This window comes from Sturnira hondurensis, unplaced genomic scaffold (assembly GCF_014824575.4).
Source record: "Sturnira hondurensis isolate 20B ecotype Veracruz unplaced genomic scaffold, ASM1482457v3 Scaffold0009372, whole genome shotgun sequence".
Lineage (NCBI taxonomy): Eukaryota > Metazoa > Chordata > Mammalia > Chiroptera > Phyllostomidae > Sturnira > Sturnira hondurensis.
In genome coordinates, this window is record NW_028082003.1 from 523,908 (window position 1) to 546,213 (window position 22,306).

The 22,306-nt window shown below is 38.3% G+C and overlaps 1 protein-coding gene across 3 annotated transcripts in view; it reads right to left on the reverse strand.

Annotated features, from left to right (window-relative positions):
* VPS35L (VPS35 endosomal protein sorting factor like) overlaps nucleotides 1-22,306 on the reverse strand; it is a 168,678-nt gene that overhangs the window by 135,535 nt on the left and 10,837 nt on the right. For all 3 annotated transcript variants that reach the window (XM_037057109.1, XM_037057108.1, XM_037057107.1), the window contains exons 2-6: nucleotides 14,769-14,868; nucleotides 11,844-12,011; nucleotides 8,494-8,616; nucleotides 7,277-7,301; nucleotides 4,805-4,881 (exon numbers count right to left, since the gene is read on the reverse strand). In XM_037057109.1, the coding sequence (XP_036913004.1) occupies nucleotides 4,805-4,881; nucleotides 7,277-7,301; nucleotides 8,494-8,616; nucleotides 11,844-12,011; nucleotides 14,769-14,868 (493 nt within the window). The remainder of the gene's footprint in view (nucleotides 1-4,804; nucleotides 4,882-7,276; nucleotides 7,302-8,493; nucleotides 8,617-11,843; nucleotides 12,012-14,768; nucleotides 14,869-22,306) is intronic.

Consider the following 22,306-nt stretch of genomic DNA (forward strand, 5'->3'; position numbering starts at 1 on the left):
TTTTTATTACTGCTTCAATTGCACTAGTTTTTTAGGGGGGGGGGGTCTATCCAGGCCTTCTGTTTCTTCTTGATTCAGTTTTGGAAGATTATATGTTTCTAGAAACTTGTTCATTTTACCTATGTTGTCAAATTTCTTGGCATATAATTGTTCATAGTAAATTCGTATGATTCTTTTCATTTCTGTGGTATCGCCTGCAATTTCTCCTCTTTAATTTCTGATTTTATTTATTTGGGTCCTCTCTTTTTCTTCATGAGTCTATTTAAAGGCTTTTTGATTTGATCTTTTCAAAGAACTAGTTCCTGAATTTATTGATCCTTTGAATGATTCTTTTAGTCTCTGCATCATTTAATTCTTCTCCGATCTTGGTTATGTCCTTCCTTCTACTGGCTCTGGGCTTTGTTTGTTGCTGTTCCTCCAGTTTTTGTATATGTAGGCTTAAGTTGTTTATTTGAATTTTTTCTATCTTTTAGGCAGGCCCACTGCTATGAACTTTCCTGTCAGAACTGTGTTTGCTGTGTCCCATAGGTTTTGGGTTATTGTGCTCATTTACAATTGTTTCCAGTAACTTTTTGTTTTCTTCCTAGTCTCATTGTTTACACATTCATTGTTTAATAACATGTTATTCAGTCTCCTCGGATTTGTTTTTGAGTTTCTTCCTTGAGGTTAGTTTCTAGTTTCAAGCCATTGTGATCTGAGAAAATGCTTTATATAATATTCTGGAATTTGTTCAGGCTTGTTTTGTGTCCTATCATGTGGTCAATCTTCAAAATGTTCCATGTGCATTTTTAAAAAAATGTACATTTTGCTTCTTTCAGGTTAAAGAATCTGTATATATCAGTTAAGTCCATTCAATCTAGCATGCCACAATGTTCTTGCTGATTCTTTGGAAGATGTCCATTGTTGACTAGTGGGGTGCTAAAATCCCCTACTACAAGTGTGTTGCTGTTGATATCTTTCTGTGGTCCTCCAAGATTTTCCTTAAATATTTGGGTGCCTCCATGTTGGATATATATACATGTTTATAAGGGTTATATCTTCCTGATGGATTGTTCCCTTAAGTATTATATAGTGACCTCATTTGTGTCTTTTTATTATCTTTATTTTGAAACCTATTTTGTCTGATATATGTATTGCTACCCGCTTTTTAATGTCCATTTTGCTAGGAATGGTTGTTTCCATCCCTTTACTTTCAGTCTGTACAGATCTTTTGAGTTGGGTCTCTTGTAGACAACATACGTGCGTTTTGTTTTCTCATCCATTGAGTTACCCAGTATCTTTTGATTAGAGCATTTAATCCATTTACATTCATGGTTATAACTGATAGGTACTTATTGGTTGTCATTTTTCCCCTTTGTATATATGTTCTTCTCTCTTTATCTTCTTAAAACAGTTTCTTTAGCATCTCTCGCAATACTGATTTGATGAGGATGCATTCTTATATTTTTCTAGGGGGAGCTCCTTATTTTGCCTTCTTTTTTAAATGTAAGTCTTGCTGGGTAGAGTTCTTGTTTTCAGGCCTTGACTTTACATTACTTGTAATATTTCTTGCCATTCCCTTCTGCTTTATTGTTTCTGTTCAGTGATCAGCTGATTGCCTTATTGGGGTTTCCTTGTATGTTACTAGCTGCTTCTTCCTTTAAGATTCTCTCTTTTAAGTTTTGCCATTTTTAGTATGGTGTATCTTGGAATGGACCTCTTTGGATTCATCATGATTGAATTCATTAAGTCCTTCCTGGACTTGCCTGACTTTTTGTTTTACCAAGTTAGGGAAGTTTTATGTCATTATTGTTTCAAAGTTTTTCTTTTCTTTTTTTTTTTAAGATTTTATTTATTTATCTTTAGAGGAGAAGGAAAGGAGAGAGGGAGAGAAATATCAATGTATGGTTGCCTCTCGTATGTCCCCTGCTGGGAACTGGCCTGCAACCCAGGCATGTGCCCTGACTGGGAATCAAACCACGATCCTTTGGTTCGCAGGCCCGTGCTCAATCCACTGAGCTACACCAGCCAGGGCTCAAACAGGTTTCCTATGCCTTGCTCCTCTTCTTCTCCTGGTACCTCTGTTATACAAATATTATAATGTTTCAGTTTGTCCTGCAGCTCTCTTAACACCACTTTGTTCTTTTTGAGTCTGTTTTCATTTTGTTGCTCTGCCTAGGAGTTTTTCTTTGTCTTTCAGCTCACTGATTCTATCCTCTGCTTCATCTAGACTGTTTTTGATTCACTCTACTGTGTTCTTCACTTCAGAAACTGTATTCTGCATTTCCTCCTGGCTATTATTAATAGTTTCTATGTTCTTTTTCTTTTCTTAAATATTTTATTTATTTATCTTTAGAGGGGAAGGGAAGGAGGGAGGAAGAGAAATATCAATGTATGGCTGCTTCTCGTGCACCCCCTGCTGGTAACTGGCCCCTGCCGGGAACTGGTCTGCAACCCAGGCATGTGCTCTGACTGGGAATCGAACCTCGATCGTCTGGTTCGCAGGCCCGTGCTCAATCCACTGAGCTACACCAGCCAGGGCCTCTATGTTCTTTTTCATACTGATGTAGCTCACTATAATGTCCTTACAGCTTCCCTGGAGTTCTCTGTAGTTCTCATTGAGCTCACTGATCTTCCTCATAAGCATTATTTTGAGCTCAGTAGCCGACAGTTTACTTGCCTCTAGTTCATTTAGCACACTTTCTAGGGATTCCTCCTTTCCTTTCAATTGGATGTTGTTTCTTTGTTTCTACATTTTAGGTACTTTTATTGTTTGTTTCTGCTCTCAGATTGATCTGATTTGACTCCATCTTAATGGTATGAACTTCTATGGTGCAAGACCCGTGGATTCAGTGGCACAGTCTCTTTGATCTCCTCAATCTAATGCTCTTGGGATGCCCTTTATGCCATTTATGTTGGCTTTCTAGTTGTAACTGGGTTTTTATTGTTGTTGTTGGGTCTCTTTGACTGGGCCTTCTCTCTGGCCAGGTGACTGAGAGTCATTCCAACTACCATGTCCTGTATGCTACCCACCTCTGATAATGTGATGGTGTCCCAGTCTGGCCTTAGACAGCCTGTTCTAGACTACCAGGAATCCACTGTATATGGCTGACTGTTAATGTAGTCCTTTCCTGGCTGTGTGACCACCTGTAAGTCACTTAAGCTTTGTGCGTCTCAGTTTTGTCATCTTTGCTATTATCTTCACAGGAATGATGTATTCAATGAAATAAGATAGGCAGGGCTGGGCACACAGTAGGAAAGCTGTTAAGATCTCATCTACTCAGACTTGCTCCCTCTGAGCCCCAGCAATAGGATAGCAGCTTGAAAGGCACCTGTCAATAATTTTTGATATTCTTCAACTACCGTCTCCTATCATTTTTTACCCATGTTTTCTTATGTTTCCGTAGATATTCTGAAAATGCTGACTTTGGTTGGATTTTCCAGAAAACAGACTCTGAGGCAGAGATTTGCATGAAGGTGGTTTACTGGAGAGTGCTCTCCAGAACAATACTTCAGGATGCAGTGAGCTACACGGGGCAGCAACTTGTCCACCTAGCTTCCTTCCCCGAGGGTCAGAATAGTCAGAGATTCAAGAACTGAAGCACTGAAGCTGCACAGGAGCTAAGAAGCCACGACCTCCTTCTTTGGCTTTTACTCACATTCTCTCTAGGGCTCAGGTACAGTCCAGGCTGACATAACTAGGTTCTTTATTCCCATTTAATAAAATGAGAAAATTGATATAGAAAGGGTGAATAGCCACAGGCACCCTGTTACTAAGTAGTAGAGCTAAGGCATCTAGACTCAGGATAATGATAATAACAATAGCTAACATCTGCTGGTCTAAGCACTCCTTACACATTGACTCATTTAATCCCTGCAATAACCCTAAGAAGCAGGTAGTATGCAGCACCCCCATTTTACAGGTAAGTAAACTGAGGCAGAGCTGTTAAATACCTTTCCAAAATCACAGAATTACCAAATAGCATGGCAAGGATTCAAACCCAGGCAGTCTGGTTCCAGAATCTGTCCTATTAACCACCATGCTATGCTGCCTCCCTACATGAGATTGCCAAGTATGCAAACTCAACTGTCTCTAGGGGTCAAGCTAATAATGGTCACAGGTGAATCATAAGTGAATTGAGACAGAAAGGACTGTGCAACCTAGATGGTGCATGTCCTGGTTAAATGCAAGAATGTGGGCCCAGAATAATCAGTTATAATTCAAGAGATCAGAAATCTGGACTTGAGTTAAAATTACCAATTTATTTTTTTAATATTTATGTATTTGCGAGAGAGAGAGAAGAGACCTGTTGTTCCACTTATTTATACATTCATTGGTTGATTTTTGTATGTGCCCTGAGGACCAAATCTACAACCTTGGTATATCAGGATGATGCTCTAACCAAATGAGCTACTGAGCCAGAGTTAGTAAATGAGCCATGTTTTTTGAAAGCATACATGTGCCAATTAAGAGTCCTATGAGCAATACTCAACCAGCAGTATGGCCATGTACAGCCTCCACCTCAAACTTAGGACTTTTATCCTGTACTTCCCAGGGAGATGGCTCCAGTTGGCAGATACAGTGAGGCCTTGTCCCCAGATGACCTGGATTTTCTCAGGCGTCACAATGAGAAAAGATCCCTTCAAAATAACCAGCCTGAGCCTGAGACAGGCTCCTGTGAGCTCAGCCAACGCACTGCTGGCACCTTTCCTGGATCAGCTGGTGCTTCAGGACTGGACACAATGTGCAGCTCAAGAATTAGTCAAAGAGTAGCCACTGAGATGGAGCTCTCTTGGCCCTGTGCTCAGCCAATGACCGGCTCACCTCCTCAAAGTCATCCAGCTCCTCCAGCCTAGTCCGAACTTTCTCTGACATTGTGGATGTGGCAGGTCCAGCTTTACCTAAACAAAACAGATTCATGTCACATAAGTGGCTTTCCTCTGTCACCAATACCTCTAGAGGAAGGCATCTTTACTTTATACTCCATCATGAATAAAGAGCCCAGGGAACAATTTCAATTGGAGATTTGGAAAGCAACATCCTTCCATATCCATAATTCCATCAGAAATATTTCTGCTTAGAAGTTGTCCCTGGGAGTTGAGAAGGCCATATTCACAAAGGTTCCACTATATTCATTCAATATTTACAAACTTTCACTGAATCATTTATTTATTCCTAAAGAAAGGCAGTCTAAAGAAGGATGCCAAAAATCTGTCATTTAATTGTTCTCCATGAACAAGAGGCCCTTTCAGGCTTGTACTCAATGTAGAATTGTTGTACCCACACACTAACAAAACAACAATCTCAGTGTCTGCGCACAGATGGAAACACCAAGGTTTCAATGCCCCCTCTTGGAGCAAACAGGACTAGCTGTGCCTTCATCCACCATCTGCCAGCACAATTCTTTCCATCAGCAGGGACACATGGATAGAAATTAAGGAAAAAACTCTAGGCCACGAGACAGCCACAGGGCAAGGCTACCTATCCAGCAACTTGGCTGTTGCTCTCTTGTATCTCCTATTCCAGAAACTTTTCCCATTCTTTAGGGGGCATCTGTTCTAGATCTGAGGTCCCCTTGCCTCTACCTACCAAACTCACTTCAGGAACTATAGTTAATTCTTTTAAGGTACCAGTTTCTTAGCCCTGGTATTAGCTCAGATTTGTCTGGGATCAGCTTGAAAGCATGGTTACGATTAGTTAATTACTAACGACTACTCAAGTCAAAAAGTTTCCAAATAACTTGTTCTTTAACCTGCTTCTCTTTTTCCTTCATTCTGAAGTATAATATATACAGAACGTTCACACATGAAATATATATTGCTAAACCTTTGTGACCACCACTGAGTTCACTTATATTCACTACTGTTTAGTCTATTATGTGAATACAACACAATTTTTTCTTACTCTGTTGTCAGTGGATGTTTGTTTCCTATATGGGGCCACTCTGAACAATGCTGCTATGATCACTTCAGCGCATGTCTCCTGGTTCCTATACACATGCATTTCTTCAGGGCAGTGCTTCTCAAATTTTTACAGGAATCACTAGAGGATGTGTTAACATGCAGATTCTAATTTTCAGTAGGTCTAGCAGTGCCCAAGACTCTGCCTTTCTAATCAACTTCCAGGCACCTACTCCTCCTTGGACTACATTTTAAGAAATACAGATGTGAGAAGAGTTAGAAAACAGTTTCCATAAAGAGCCAGATATAAAATTTTAGGTTTTGTGAGTCATACACTCTGTTACAACTATTCAACTCTGCCAGTACAGCAAAAAAGCATCCATAGACAATATGCAAACAAACTGGTAGAGCTGTGTTCCCATGAAACTTTATTTACAAAACCAAAGAGCAGGTCACATTTGGCCTGCAGAATATAGTCTGCTGATTTTTGATAGTAATAGAATTTCTGGGTCAAGGAGTTGGCCCATCTTCAATTTTAAGAGATAATGCAAAATACTTCACAGTGGGTATCATTTTATACTCCCAATGACAGTGCATGAGAGTTCCTGTTGCTCTACACTCTTCTCACAAGAGGTATCATCAATCTTTTTACATCTCTAAACCGATAGATATGCAATGCTGATTTCCTTCTTTATGGTTTAAGGTCAAAGTTATACCCGTAACAAAGGTCCTCCCACTCTCTTGATTTCCAATGTGCTGTCTCAAACTACAGAGAATGAGGGAGACTTGAAGTTGCCATACCAGCAATTTAGACAAAAACCAAGGCCAAGTTCATCTGTTACCCTAGTGGTACATGATCTGTCAGCTGCTTCACAATCACCAGGGAACTTAAAAAAGGAAATTCCTGGGCTCATTCCTCAGGATTAATTCAAGATGTACAGTGGGGCCAGTGGTCTGTACTTGCATAGAAGGTCCTCAGATGACCCTGGGGCACAGTCAATTTAAAACCCCCTGGTCCAGGGCTTCTAACTGTGCGTCTTAGCAGAGGAAATTCAGAAGGGCTGTGTTCAATCAGATACCAGTGGCCAGTAAGTGTGAGTGTGGGATTCCCCTCACCAGTATATCTGCATTTTTACAAAGGAGAAACTACTGCTCTGTAATACTAAATATCAAGCAATGGGCTTATGTTTTACTACATGTAATTCTGTATTTTTTTCCATTTATCTTCTAAATTATATATATATTTCAATTCTACTAAGTCTATATATAATCAAGGAAATAAAAGCTCTAATTGAAGTAATCATCAGAATTGAATATCAAAATCCTTTATTTTCCTTTGAGAAATTATATTAAATGAGAAAATTCCCCATCAAAACAAGTAACAACAAAAACTCACCTTTTTCAGATCCCATAAACAGATTCTGCAGAGGCCAAAAAATAATTTGTTAATAATTTTTAAAACTTACTGGATTCTGTGAAAAAAATAAACTTGTAAGATACTTAAATTAGTATTCAAGTAGCACTAAGACAATACGACCTATCATTTTCCAACAAAGCCATTTACTTTTCCAAATGAAAAATAGAAATATTTACTCAAATAATTAAAATGTAGCTAAGTAGAAATTATTAATACTAAAGATTCAAATTTCTACCCAATTCAGGACTCTAGAAGTTGGACAACAAATAGCAAAATTTTGAGGGTTATGAAGTCATGTGAATGTATTTAGCTTATTCTAAATCAGGGTGTCACAACCTTGGCACTATTGACATTATGGGCTAGAAAAATCTGTTGTAAGAGTTGTTCTGTGCACTGTAGGATATTTGTAGCATCTCTGGTTTTCTCACAGATGTGACAACCAAAAATGTCTCCAGACATTGAAGTATGTCCCTGGGGGGTAAAATTACTCCTGGTTATTAATCAATGTTCTAAACTAAATGAATGCATTCATAAAATAAGAAAAATAATTTAATACTCCAACAATTATACCTGCCACGCTGCTCCATAAGAACATACCATGAGAGAGAGAAGAGAGGATAAGCTCTGTGGGAGAACATTCCAAGTTGCCTGCTGAGTTCTCTCTTTCCTCCCTACTCATAGCCTAATTTTGATGGACACACTGTACATTTCCCAGCTTTTCTTGCACTGCATACAACCCATGGATACCTCCCAGAAAAATGTAACTAGATGTATTGAGGGGGACTCCAGGAAGTCTCTAAATGAGAGAGGGTGTATATATATATATATATATGTGTGTGTGTGTGTGTGTGTGTGTGTATATACACATATTTATATCTCCTATGTATATATATATATATATATATATATATACACACACACATATATATATCTCCTACCTTTCCCTTTCCTCCTTTTATCAACTTGGACATCAAGTGACACTGAGCCCTTAACCTGTGGGATCTGACACTATCTCTAGGTAGACAGTGCCAGAACTAAGTTGAATTGGAGGAACCCCAGCTGGTGCCGGAGAATTGCTTGGTTTGAGGAAAAAAACTCACATGTTAAAATTAGTTGCAGAATCATAAAAACTAAAAGAAATTGCTACTAAATCTAACCTAATGTAGACTCTGGGAAAAAAGTCTAATGGCACTCACAATGGAGAGCTTTTCTGTGGTAGTATACCGGGCAAGGATTTCTCCTCGTTTGCTGGCCCAAGACTCAAAATCTGATCGTACAATGGAGTCATCATCTCCGTCACATTTCCTTCTGGAACTGTCCTAAGAAGAGGCAAGAAAATCCCTTCAGTAGCAATATCATTTTAATCTAAAACAAAATAGTATGACAGAGGAGGCAAAAACATACATTGAACTAAAGATAATTTATTCAATAAACGGTGCTGGGAAAATTGGACAGATATGTGCAAAAAAATGAAAGTAGACCTTCTTATTATACCACACACAAGAATAAACTTAAAATGGATAAAAAACTTAAATGTTAAGACTCAAAGCCAAGCCCTGGCTGGTGTAGCTCAGTGGATTGAGCACGGGCCTGTGAACCAAAGGATCGTGGTTTGATTCCCAGTCAGGGCACATGCCTGGGTTGCAGGCCAGTTCCCAGCAGGGGACATACGAGAGGCAACCATACATGGATATTTCTCTCCCTCTCTCCTTTCCTTCTCCTCTAAAGATAAATAAATAAAATCTTAAAAAAAAAAGACTCAAAGCCATAAAAATCCTAGAAGAAAACATATGCAGTAAAATCTTGGACATTTCTTGTAGCAATATTTTTCCTGATATATCTCCTCGGACAAGAGAAACAAAGAAAAAATAAACAAACCGGACTACATCAGACTAAAAAGTTTTTGTACAGCAAAGGAAACCGTGAACAAAATGAAAAGACAATGTCACTGAATGGAAGAACATATTCACTGATAAGGGATTAATATCCAAAATTTGTAAGGAACTTATAACACTCAACACCAAAAATACCCAAATAATCTAGGTAAAAAATGGGCAAAGGACCTAAATAGACACTTCTCTAAAAAGGATATACAGATGGCCAATAGAAATATGAAAAGATGTTCAAGGTCACTAATTATCAAAGAAATGCAAATTAAAACCACTATGAAATATCACCCTATACTTGTAAGAATGGCTGTCACGACTAAATTAACAAATAACAAGTGCTGGTCAGGATGTGGAGAAAGGGGAACCCTCCTGCATTCTTGGTGGGAACGCAGATTTGTTCAGCCACTGTGGAAGGCAGTATGGAATCACCTCAAAATATTAAAAATGGAACTACCTTATGATCTAATGATTCCACTTCTGGCAATTTATCCCCCAAACCCCTGAAACATTAATACAAAAGAATATATGCACTCCTATGTTCATTGCAGCATTGTTTACAATAGGCAGAATTTGGAAGCAGTCTGAGTGCCAATGAGTAGATAAGTGCACTAAAAAACAACTATGGGATATTTACACAATGGAATACTAGTAGGCCATAAAAAAGAAAATTCTACACTTTGTTACAGAATGGAATAACCTGGACAAGATTATGGTAAGTGAAATAAGCCAGTCAGAGAAAGATAAGTACCAGGTGCTTTTACTCATATGTGGAATCTAATGAACAAACTGAACTAACAAGCAAAACAGAGAGAGATTCACAGACAGAGAGCAGGCTGACAGCTCTGGGGGAGGGGCTGGAAGGATAGAACAGAACAGAAAAAGAACTCTAAGGAACAACAGTGTGGTAACTGTAAGGGGGAAGGGCATAGTTGGAGGTGGAAGACAGTATAGGGGGGATAAGTGTTTATGGGAAAAACAGATTAATAAATAACAAACAAACAAAACAGTATAAGCAAACACAGTAACTACAGCCAATAACATATTATTATATTATTGAAATTTACTGAGAGTAGAACCTAAATATTCTTACAAAAAAAGGTAAATATGTGATGTGATAGATTTGTTAAATAACCCGATGGGGGAAAACCCTTTCACAATGTATATGTACATCAAATCATAACCTTGTATACTTTAAATAACTTACAATTTTATTTGTTAATTTATACCTCAAAGTTTCTAAAAAGTATAAGCAAAAGGCAGCTCACTATAGAATAAAATAGCTCTATCTAAAGATTTGCTATGATAAAAACAATTTTAGGCTAATCCACCACAAATGGCCAATAAGCATATCAAAGTATAATAAAACTCATTAAGAATCCAGGAAAGGCAAACTAGACAAGATTGGTTCTTAATAACCAGAATGGCAAAGGGTAATTATGACTAAAAATATCCAGGCTGGCAAGGGTACAAAGAGATAGACACTCTGAAATACTGCTGGTGGGAATACAAATTGGTGAAAACTTTTTGAGTAACAATTTGGCAGTTGACATCAAATCTTAACTACACTTTGTCTTAACTCAGTAATGATCTTCTAAGAAGCTACCCTGCAAAAACTCCTGCATGTATGCACCCAGATGTATGTGTGTATGTTCAAGGACTGCAGCACCACTGTCTATACTAGCAAATGCCACAGTCTGTGTACATCAGAAGAGTAATAGGGAATTAAACTGTGCAGTGCTCATCTTTAGAATATGACACAGTCATTCAACATAAGAAGGTTGTTCTGGAAGTACCAACATAAAAAGTTTTCCAAGATATACTGCTATGTTAAAAATAAAGTATAAATATAGTTCAAATTATGTTTTAAAGAAAAGTAAATAAATGTATGCAATGCCCCCATAGAATGATGGTTGAGAATGTGGGTTCTGAAGTCAGACTGGCTGTGTTGGAATTCCCATTTAGATGTGACTTAACATCTCTATTTCTCCATGTGGCTGTGAATCTCTTTAAATAAGGATTATAATACCCCTCTGACAAGGTGGTATGAGAACTAAACTTGGAATACACTTAGCAAAGATCTGCCATACAGTAAGGTGATACCATTATTGTTGTTGTCATTTATATGGGAGTATGACGTATATAAATGCTCAGAAATTACTATCAATAAATATCTACAAAAATACAAAAAAAGTTATAGAAGAATATACATTACACAGATTAACACTGATGACCTTCAGGGAAGTGAATAGAATGAGGAGAATTGATCAACAGGACTTCACCTGTAGTGTTTGACTTTTTATATGAAAAATTAATTAAATTGACTATATAATTACATAAGAATAAATTTAAAAAGAATTATTAAAAGAGTAATAATAAATTAAAAGAGTAATAATAAAAAGAATTATTAAAAGAACAAAATGGAAATAAAGTGTACATTTTAAAATGCCTTTAAAAAAAAGGACAAATTTTCCAGGATCTGTGCCAGCCTCTCACTGGCAGTGTCCCCACTATAAGATATACCCTGTGGATGTCTGAATTATGTGAACTGTTACAACCAGAATGCACCTGTGTTATTTAAAAACAAAAAGACGAAAACTCCCATCCCTGCACCCACAGGACCAAGCACCAGCTGGACAACTGCCAGTAGGATGTGTTACCATGACAGCTGCTGTGGCAGTGGGGTCAGCAGTAGCTGCGAACATAGAGAGGGGATCAGTCCCATCCAGTACACTGCTCAGTGGGTCCACCACGGAGCTGGAGGATGACGAAGACGTAGAAGAAGTGCTTCCTTTCCGGCTCACTTTCTTCACCTTTGACTCCGTGACCTGTGGTGAACATTCACAGAGGTCAATGGAACTCTCATCTGACTCTTCCCCGTGAAACACTTGAAGGGGTTTTCCCTCATTCCATAAGTTGACTATTCCTTTGTGACAGGGGCTTTTACTTTGTGACAAATTGACATGACTCAGAATCCCAGTGGTCAAGGAAGGAAAGGGGAAAGTTAGGGGTCAGGAAGGAAGAGATAGGGACACTATGGTTAAAAGGTGGTAACCATTCTTGTATGGCCTTCATAGTCAGAGTGTAGTGCCTGAACAAGCAGCATCCACATCACCTGGAAGCTTATAAAAGATGCAGTCTCTCAAGCCCCACCAGATCTACTGTATGAGAATATGAGCCTTATAGTAATGGTCTAGGTAGGGTAATGAACTAGGACAAATAAGCTTCTAGGGTCATCACACTGTGAGGAGAGTGTCAATGGCTCAGCACAGTCATTTCATCACTGTAGAGCAGTGAAGGCCAACTCCTTCCTTTTTGGAGAACTTCCAATGCAATGGCTTAGTTTAAGTACTAAGGGCAGATGAGGGTGTCGGGACATGAAGCAATGTTTTTGTTCCACTGACTTCCATCCCTCCCCAGCTTCAGGTAACTAGACCAGGAATAAAACTCTCAGCCAGGAGAATCCAACCATAGTCTCTGCTGAAAATAGAGGACAACATCCAGAAGGGCTAGTTAGGCTGTACTCCTTCTTAATAAGGAAACTATGAAAACCCAGGGGACAGGGGCGAAGGAACAGTGATGAGCACTTTGGACATGTATCCACAGGGAAACAGAGGTAACCAATGTTCAAGAGAGCAAGAAGGATGGTAGGAAACAGAATAAAGGCAAAAGTGTTAGATAAAAGAAAATTTGACTGGACTTGTCCTTGGAGGGTCTGTCATTCACAAGCTCTACCCCTCAGGTGTGTATAGGTACACACCTGAGTTTATACTAATGAGATGATACATTATAGGGGCTGGTCAAGAAAAACGCCAACCACTGTTAATAGTAGGGTATGGCCTTGATGACATCAGCCAGGTAACATCAGCCTGACCTCAAGGTGGAGGAGGGGGTGACAGAGATTAAATTCAATCACATGGCCAAGGAATCAATCCACCACTGCCTTTTGCAGTGAAACTCCAATAAAAAGTTTGGACATCACCTGGCTCATGTAACTCAGTGGATTGAGCATAGGCCTGCAAACCAAAGGGTCACTGGTTCAATTCCCAGTCGGGGCACACGCCTGGGTTATGGGCCAGGTCCCCAGTAGGGGGTGCATAAGAGGTAATCACACACTGATGTTTCTCTCCCTCTCTCCTTCTCCCCCTCTCTAAAAATAAATAAAATATTTTTTAAAAGAAGATCAGACACCAAAACTTGGTGGAGCTTCCTAGTTAGTGAACACATGATGGGCTGAGAGGTGATATAGCAACTCCATAGGCAGAGGGCACAGTTGTTTCTGTGTTTAGAGACCACTTCCCAACCTCACCCTGTGTGTCTCTTAATTTGGCTGGTCCTTATTTGTATCTTTATAATAAAACTGTAAGTGTAAGTATTATGCTTTTCTGAGCTCTGTGAGTTGTTCTAACAAATTATCAAATCTGAAGGGGGGGTCTCAGGAAACCCTTGAATCTGTAGCCAGTTAGACTGAAGTTCAGGTGACCTGGGGGCCCCCAAGTTCGTAGCTAGTGTCTGAAACAAGAGCAGTCTTATTGAAGACCTTCCCGTTAGGTTGTAGGATCTGACACTAAACTGGGTGATTAGGCCAAGTACTTGTCATTGGTGTACATTTGTCAATTTTTTCCCCTGGCATCTAGTCCTCCAACTCCCAAGCTCAATAGTCCAAATTTTCTTTGGGAAAACAGCCCTCCCTTTCCCCTGACTCTTACCTCCTATAGGCCTAATAAGGTGGACTCTGCTCCTGGTTCCAAGGGTATATACTGGCCCCAACCCAATCAATAAGCATATTCTATACCCTGGTCATCAGGGCTGGTTCAGGGAAGGACAGGTAACCCACCTGGGTAAACAAGAACTGCTAAAGAAGAGGTTGCCCTGCAGTTGGATGTGCCAGGAGCTTATACTGCTACTCTGTCACCATGTAGGGAGAGTTCCTGAGAAAGGAACCAATTCACTGGCAGGTCAGCCGCTTGAGCCCATGGGGATATGTAGGACCCTGGGAGGCCAAAGGTAAGTCTTCTAACTTCCTACTTAATGTGATCATCTCTGTGTTTCCTCAGGTCCTCCACTAGAAGAAATTTTATGTCCTTTGTATCCATTGGTATCTATCTGTCAACCTCATCTCCACCTATCATGACAACCACATAGCTTCAACCACTTGCCAGTGGAAGAGTTCTAATCTGTAAGAGAGGGACCATCTATGTCTCTTTCCTGCTTTTTGTTTTGTTTTGTTTTTTAAGTAAACTCACATATAGACTACAATGCTACTCAGGATAGCATGCTATACTGGTAATTATATTGATTTTTAATATTCCAAATAGGCAAATTAAAAAGATATATTCTGCTTACACCTCCAAATCAGGTACAAAGTATCCCATCATGACACCCTCATTGACATAAGAAAGGAGGAAATAAAAATGCTAGTGGGTGAGGCCAACACCACAAAAAAATAGGGAGGGAACAAAGTTATTGATTTAAATATGCAATAAGAAGCTACTGTTGGCAAAATGGAAAAGACCCAGGAATACTACTGCCTGTAATTTAATGGAATAGGGATATCACTCAGTGAGACCTTTGACAAAACTTACGGTTATGAGTTTTAACGGGTGATAGTCCCCGAACTCCAGTGGCACAGCCTCCAGGCGGTATATTGCAGATTCTGCCTTGTAGTTCCTATTCCTGGAGTGCCTGATAAGCAACAAAACCCAAAAACCAATTAGGTGATAGAGACAACTAACATTCTAGAAACTTGTTGTTGAGACTTCCTCAATGATGAAGTAGTTTGTAGAGGAACAGTATCCTACTAAAAGCCAACCAGAAATGCTAAATTAAAAAAAAAAGAATTAAAAATCTGTTTGAGGATATAAGGAGCTGCCAAGGCACCAGAACAAAGAGAAGCATACTAAGATGAAGCCAGCTTCCCCCAGCAGAGCACCTGTTTATTCCTGACATGGACAAGAGGCTGGAACCAGGCAGAGGGTAGCTGCTGGGACCCAGAGCAGCCAATAGGAAACTGTTTTTAAGGAAATCTTACAGGACTGGAGAGGCAAACTAGGTTTGGGGCTATTGAGAAAGCTAGGGCTTGAAGAAAGAGCTTCTGAAGAGAAGGGGTTACAGAGACAGGAAAAATCCAGACCTGATTTCTCCACAAAACATCTGTCAGTTAAGGAATATATAGCAAAAGAAAGAAGCCAAGCAGAAAGTAGATGAAGAGCACAGTTTTCATCAGTCTTGTAAGGACTTATTAAGTAAGGGTAATAGTGAAATGAACAATAAAAGGGGAGAGAGTATCCACGTTGAAGGAGGAAGAGAGATATGGAAAGCACAGTACAGCATGGAAGACATAGGAACATGACAGCCTAACATACATACAACTAGAATGCAAAGAGAAAGCAAGAAAAGGCAGAATCAATTTTTTAAAAGATGAGGCTGAAATTTTTCTCAAACTAAAGAAAGAAATCAAGTTACTGATTCAAGAAACACCTGTACTCCAAGTGAGCCTAAAAACCCAAACAAAATAACCATACTTAGGGTTTTCACAGTAAGAGAGAGTGTTTCTTTTTCTTTTAAATATTTTACTTATTTATTTTTAGAGAGAAGGGAAGGAGAGGAGAAAGACAGGGACAGAAACATTAATGCGCTAAATCAGTGGCCTCTCATACACCCACAATGAGGGAACTGGCCTGCAAACCAGACATGTGCCTTGACCAGGAATTGAATCGGCAATCTGAATTTCAGTTTGCAGGTCAATGCCCAACCCACTGAGCCACACCAGTCAGGGCGAGAGGGTTTCTTAAAGGAAAAAAATACATTGCTTACAAAGGACAATATTATATCAGTACATAGATGGGGACCAGATGACAAATGAACTGATACCCTGAAAATATTAAGAGAAAGTAATTGCCAACCAAGAATTCTATACCCCATGAAACTATCCTTTTCAAACACAATGGCAAATGAAAAGTTTCCAGTCAAAGGAAAACCAAGAACACTGCCAGCAGCTGGACCACACTTTAAAACAATAAAATAAAAACAAAATAAAATAAAAATATTTAAATATGTACGTATGTGTGTGTATATACACACACACAATATTAACTGCAAAAAACTTAGTGTTAAAATATATGTAGAATTAAAATGCATAATACTGTTAAAGAAAAGTCTCATGAGGGCTCAGAAAAGGAGAGCTGCACAGAAAACCTTGACCTTCTTAAAAGCAAAGCTATATATTCATGAGCAGAATGTTGGCAGAAATACGGACACACAAAACAATTCTTGCCTACCACCCACCCGCATTTAGGGAGGGAAAAAACTAAAGAGCACAGGAACTTAGCCACTTTGTTCCTTGGCCTCCAAATCCCTTGATTTCCCCCCAAAACACCTCCTCACCCCACCCCAATTATAACTTCATGACATCATTAATATCCATATGAAATATAAGCACCTCAAATCTAATTGTGCCATCAATCAGCTTTACTCAAGCCCCCACAAATACAGACACCCAACCAGTCGAAGAGAACTGAGGTCCCATCTAATTTCATTTCCACCCCTTTCTAAAATAAATTTGGCTTTGAGTGCAAGAGGAGAAAGACTGGTTAACAGCATGAACTAGCCTCTCCTTTCTAGCTTTTCAAGGAAAAACCCCAAGCAAAATACATTGTCCAGTCCCTCTGGGTTACATTAAGAAAATATGTACACTGTGTTTATCTTCAAAAACATTGAATTTGGGAGTCATATATGAAATAGTCTTCCAAACGCTCTTTAATACGATACCAGCCAATCCCTGACCTTTAAAACAAACAAAACCCTGAAAAAAAATGGCAAGATTTCCCCTGGTCTCTCCCCTAGAATTTACAATAATTTGAATGGCCATAATTCAACAAAGAATTCCCTTCTCAAAATACAAACATGTCTTAAGATATCTGTGCATTGAAACATCTGAAGGTGGGTCAGTGGGAGCAAACCAGGGAAAAGGCAAGGGAGTAGAGCTGAGATGGTGCCATGAATGCAGCCCAATGATTACTGCAGGTCTCAGGAGAGGGGAGGAATCAGGTTGCCACCTGATTGGTGGCCATTCTGTACCCAGGAGGGGCAAAGCGATACAGTGAGCATTCCTGCCTGAATAGTCAGCACAAGCTGCAGCTGAACCCAATGACCTGGGCAGAGACTGAGTGCAAAGATTTGGCCACAGTTGCCACCTCCTGTTACCCTCCCAGAGCTGACCTCGCCTGTCTCTCCCAGAGCTAGCAGAGGGCCCCAGAGCACATTATCTGTTGCCCTGAAAATTGAAGAGGCAGAAGGATTTCCTCTGAGTGGCAGGCACACACTGTAGCTAATCTCAGTAAGAGAAGTGAGGCATTGAGGGTAGGTAGTCACAATTATTGGGAGGAGAACAAAGCCACAAACACGCCAGCCAGCCTCTCGCAGCTCACACCACAAACATAGCGGTTGCACTACTGGCAGAGTGTCACTGCAGGGGACAATGTTGGAATTTTACAGGTGCAAGGCTCTATATCTCACCACATTTCCCCATGGGGTGGAGGTGCCCTGAGACTGAGGGAACTTGGTCACAGAGGAGAAAACCAGCTCCACAGGAAATATGGGGCATTTTCCACCACGCTGCAGAAATCTGAGAAGCCAGAGAAAAGCAAGAAAAACTAATAAACTTGAGCTTCAGTGCCACCTACAGAAAATAAAAACACAGCTCTCATCAACCTACTAAGTAGAGAAGTGCCCCCTTTAAAAAGAAAAACAAACCAGATTTCATTTCCATAGATGCCTAGGGAAGAAAGAATTAATCAAATATGATGAATAGCCAAGGTAACCAGGCAGCTCAGAAAGAAAATTTAAAAACCTCTAGAAAATAAACTAAAAGACATAGAAATACATGACTTAAATGACAGGGAGTTCAAGATTGCAGTTCTGAATAAACTCAACAAGATATAACAGGCAGCTTAAGGAATTCAGAAATAAACTCAGAAAGCAAAAGGAGTATGTCACTATAGACACTGAAACTTTCAAAAAGAATCAAACAGAAATTCTGGAACTGAATATAAGAATTCAATAAAATTCTGGAGCTCAATAAAAGAAATAAAAAATGAACCAGCAAGCTTAGGAAGTAGAGGTGACCACACGGAGGAAAAAAATTAGTGGTGCTGAAGACAGAAATCTAGAAATGAAGCAGATGGAAGAGAGAGACTTGAGATAAAAAAAAAAAACTCTACAAGAATTATCATTCCATCAGAAAGAGCAATATAAAATAATGAATATTCCACAAGGAGAGAAAGAAGCGAACACAGAGCCTATTCAAACAAATAGTTGACAAGAACTTCCTAAACCTATGAAAAAAATCGGATCCTTGAATGTATGAAACATCAATCTCCATCCAAAAAGGCCCTCTCCAAGGCACATTATATTTAAAATGTCAAAAATTAATAACAAAGAAAGACATCTCAAGACAGCCTGGGAAAAGAAGATGGTAACCTATAAAGGATTGTCATCAAATTTTTAGATTAGATTATCATCAAATTTTTTAGCAGAAACCCTACAAGTTAGGAGAGAGTGGAATCAAATGTTCAAACTATTGAAAGAGAGAAATTACCAGCAAAGTATATCTTTTACATAAAAAGAATAAGACTTTTCCAGACATACTGAGGCTGTGGGAATTTCCTCTGAAAAACCTCCACTACATGAAATACTAAAATGGGTTATTCCACCCAAAATGAAAAGACAAAACAGTACATAACTATGAGTAAGATAACTAACAGATACAAGCTGAAAATTTCAACCACTTTTCAGAATGAAGTATCATATGCTTAAATATAACATAAAGGTTGAAGATAGTAAAAACAGTTTAAAAAGAGAAGATAATAGGTATTACGATTTTGAAATGAATGCAGCATAAATAGGGATAATTTGTGACTACAAAAATATTAAAGAGAGATGGTAAAGGTCTAAATTTGCAAAGGGGATGGAGATAAGATATAAAAATATTAGAAATTTAATATTCATTTAATATGAATATAAAATAAGAAAAAGGACTACTGTATATATGACAGTTTCTTTTGCATAAACCTAATGGTAACTGTGTATATAACAAAAAATCCAGAACTGAGACAGAACACAAAAAAAGAAAAAACAGAAGAAAAAAATCATAGAATATCATCACATTAAAAAAAAAGCCAAAAACAAAAACAGAAATGCAAGGAAAAAGAAACAAAGGAGACACAGAGCTATGAGAAAATACAACATAAAATGGCTATAGGAAATTCTCGTATACTCAAAATGTAAATGGACTGAACATACCAATAAAAAGTCAAAGAATGGATCAAAACAAAAAAATTTTTAGACCCGAACCAACCATATGCTGCCTTCAGGAGGTACATTTCAGCTGCAAGGAAAATAAATACTCAAAGTGAAAGAGTAGAAAATTATTCTCCAAGCAAATTGCATCCAGAAAAAAAGCAGGTGTAGCTGGACTTATATATGACAAAATAGATTTTAAAATAAAAAGATAACAAGAGGAAAAGATGGATATACTATAGTGATAAAAGGGACAATACATCAAGAAGACATTACATGTATTTGTATTATATACACCCAAATAGGGAGCACCAAAATATATAAAGCAACTACTAACAAAAGTAGAGAAAATGACAAAAACACAATAGTAGGGGACCTAAATACCCCACTGACAGCTGTGGATAGATCACTTAAAAAGAAAATCAATAAGGGAATATTGGCATTAAATGATACAATAAACTAATGGACATAATCAACATTTACAGAGCCTTTCATCCCAGAATACCATTTTTTCTAGTGCACATGGAACATTCACAGGACTGACCAGATGTTGGGACACAAAACTAGCTTCTACAAATTTATAGATCAAAATCATATTAAACATATTCTCTGAACACAGTACTCAAAAATTGCAAATCAACTGCAAAGAAGCAGAAAAAGCCCTGGCTGGTATAGCTCGGTGGATTGAACACGGGCCTGCAAACCACACGATCGTGGTTCGATTCCCAGTCAGGGCACATGCCTGGGTTGCAGGCCAGTTCCCAGCAGGGAACTCACGAAAGGCAATCATACATTGATGTTTCTCTCCTTCCCTTCCCCTCTAAAGATAAATAAATTTTTAAAAAAGCAAAAGCAGAAAAAAATCACAAATGTGTGTGAAGATTAAACAACATGCTACTAAAAAATGACTGGATCAAAAAAGTAGTAATAGGAGAGATCAAAAGATACATAAAACAAGTGAGAATGACAATACAACATATCAAAACTCTGGAGTGAAGAAAAGCAGTGATAAAGAGGAAACTTTATATCATCACAAGTCTACTTCAAAAAAAGAAAAAGAAAAATCTGAAATAAACAACCTAACATTACTGCTTAAAGAACTCAAACAAGAGAACAAATGCTGTTGAAGCCAGCAGAAGGAAAGAAACAATAAAAATCAGAGCACAGTTTAAAAAAATAAAGAACAAAAATACCAAAAAATAATGCAAAAAAGAGCTGGTTCTTTGAAAAGATTAATAAAATTGACAAATCCTGGCTAGACTCATTAAGGAAAAAGAGAAAAGACTCACATAAACAAAATCAGAAATGAAAGAAGTTACAATGGACACCACAGAAATACAGAGGAAAATACAGTAATACTATGAAAGACTTAATGTCACCAAGTTTATTACCTAGAAGAAATGGACAAGTTCTTCAGAATATATAACCTTCCTAGACTGAACCATAAAGAACTAGAATATCTAAATAGAACTATCAACAGTGAGGAAATTGAAACAACCAACAAAAACTTCCCCAAAAGTAAAAGTCCAGGACCAGATGACTTCACTACTGAATTCTAACAAACATTCAAGAAAAGATCTACCGGTAGTACCTATCCTTCTCAAACCCTTACAAAAACACTGAAAAACAGGCAATACTTCCTAATACATTTTAAGGGGCCAACATTACACTAATACCAACCACAATAAGGATTACACAAAAAAAGAAAATTACGGACCAGTTATCTCTAATGAATATAGATTTTAAAAACTTAAACAAAACAGTAAATAAAATGCAATACATTAAAAAAATAATACCTTGCAATCAAGTGGGATTCATTATTGGGGCACAAGTATAGTTCAACATAATTATACGATCATATCAATAGATGTATAAAAAGCATTTGACAAGATACAACATCTATTCATGATTAAAACACTCAAATGGACACGGAAGGAAAGTACTTTGATATAATGAAGACCATATACGACAAACCCTCTGCTCATATCATACTTAATGGTGAATAACTGAAAGCTTTTCCTCTAAGATCAGGAATAAGGCAAGATGACCACTCTTACCACTTTTATTCAACATAGTATTGGAAGTTTTAACAAGACCAATCACGCAAGAGAAAGAAATAGAAGGCATCCAAACTGGGAAGGAAGAAGTGTCACTTTTTGCAGATGACATGAAATAGAAAACCCTAACGACTCCCCTAAAAATATATTTAAAACAATAAACAAATACAGTGAAGTTGCAGAACACAAAATTAATATACAAAATCCACTGTGTTCCTACAGACTAACAATGACATTTCAGAAAAGGAAATTTAAAAAAAAACTTTCTTTAGCAATTGCAACAAAAAGAATAAAATAGCTAGGAATAAATTTAACAAAGGATGTGATGGACCTATACATTAAAAACAAGAAATTTTTTTCATGAAGAATTGGAAAGATATTCCATGTTCATGGATTAGAAGAATTAGCATAATTAAAATGGCCATATTACCCAACTCCATAAGTGTATACACTTAATGCAATTCCCATTAAAATTCCAATGGGACTTCCGACCAAGATGGAGGCATAGGTGGAAACACTGTGCCTCCTCCCACAACCAAATTGAAGAAAAACAAAGATTTAGAAACAAAAACACAACCTGAAGAGACAGAAAATTGAACTGTATGGAAGTCCGACAACAAACCATTCATACAGACCAGTAAGAGGGGAGAAGTTGGCGGCCAGCAGAGAGGGGTCACAGCAGGAAAAAGTGGTGGCTGGCAGACCTGGGAGCGCAGGCAGTGCCAGGAGGAAACAAGCAGACCCAAACCAGTGAGGCGTGCAAGGTG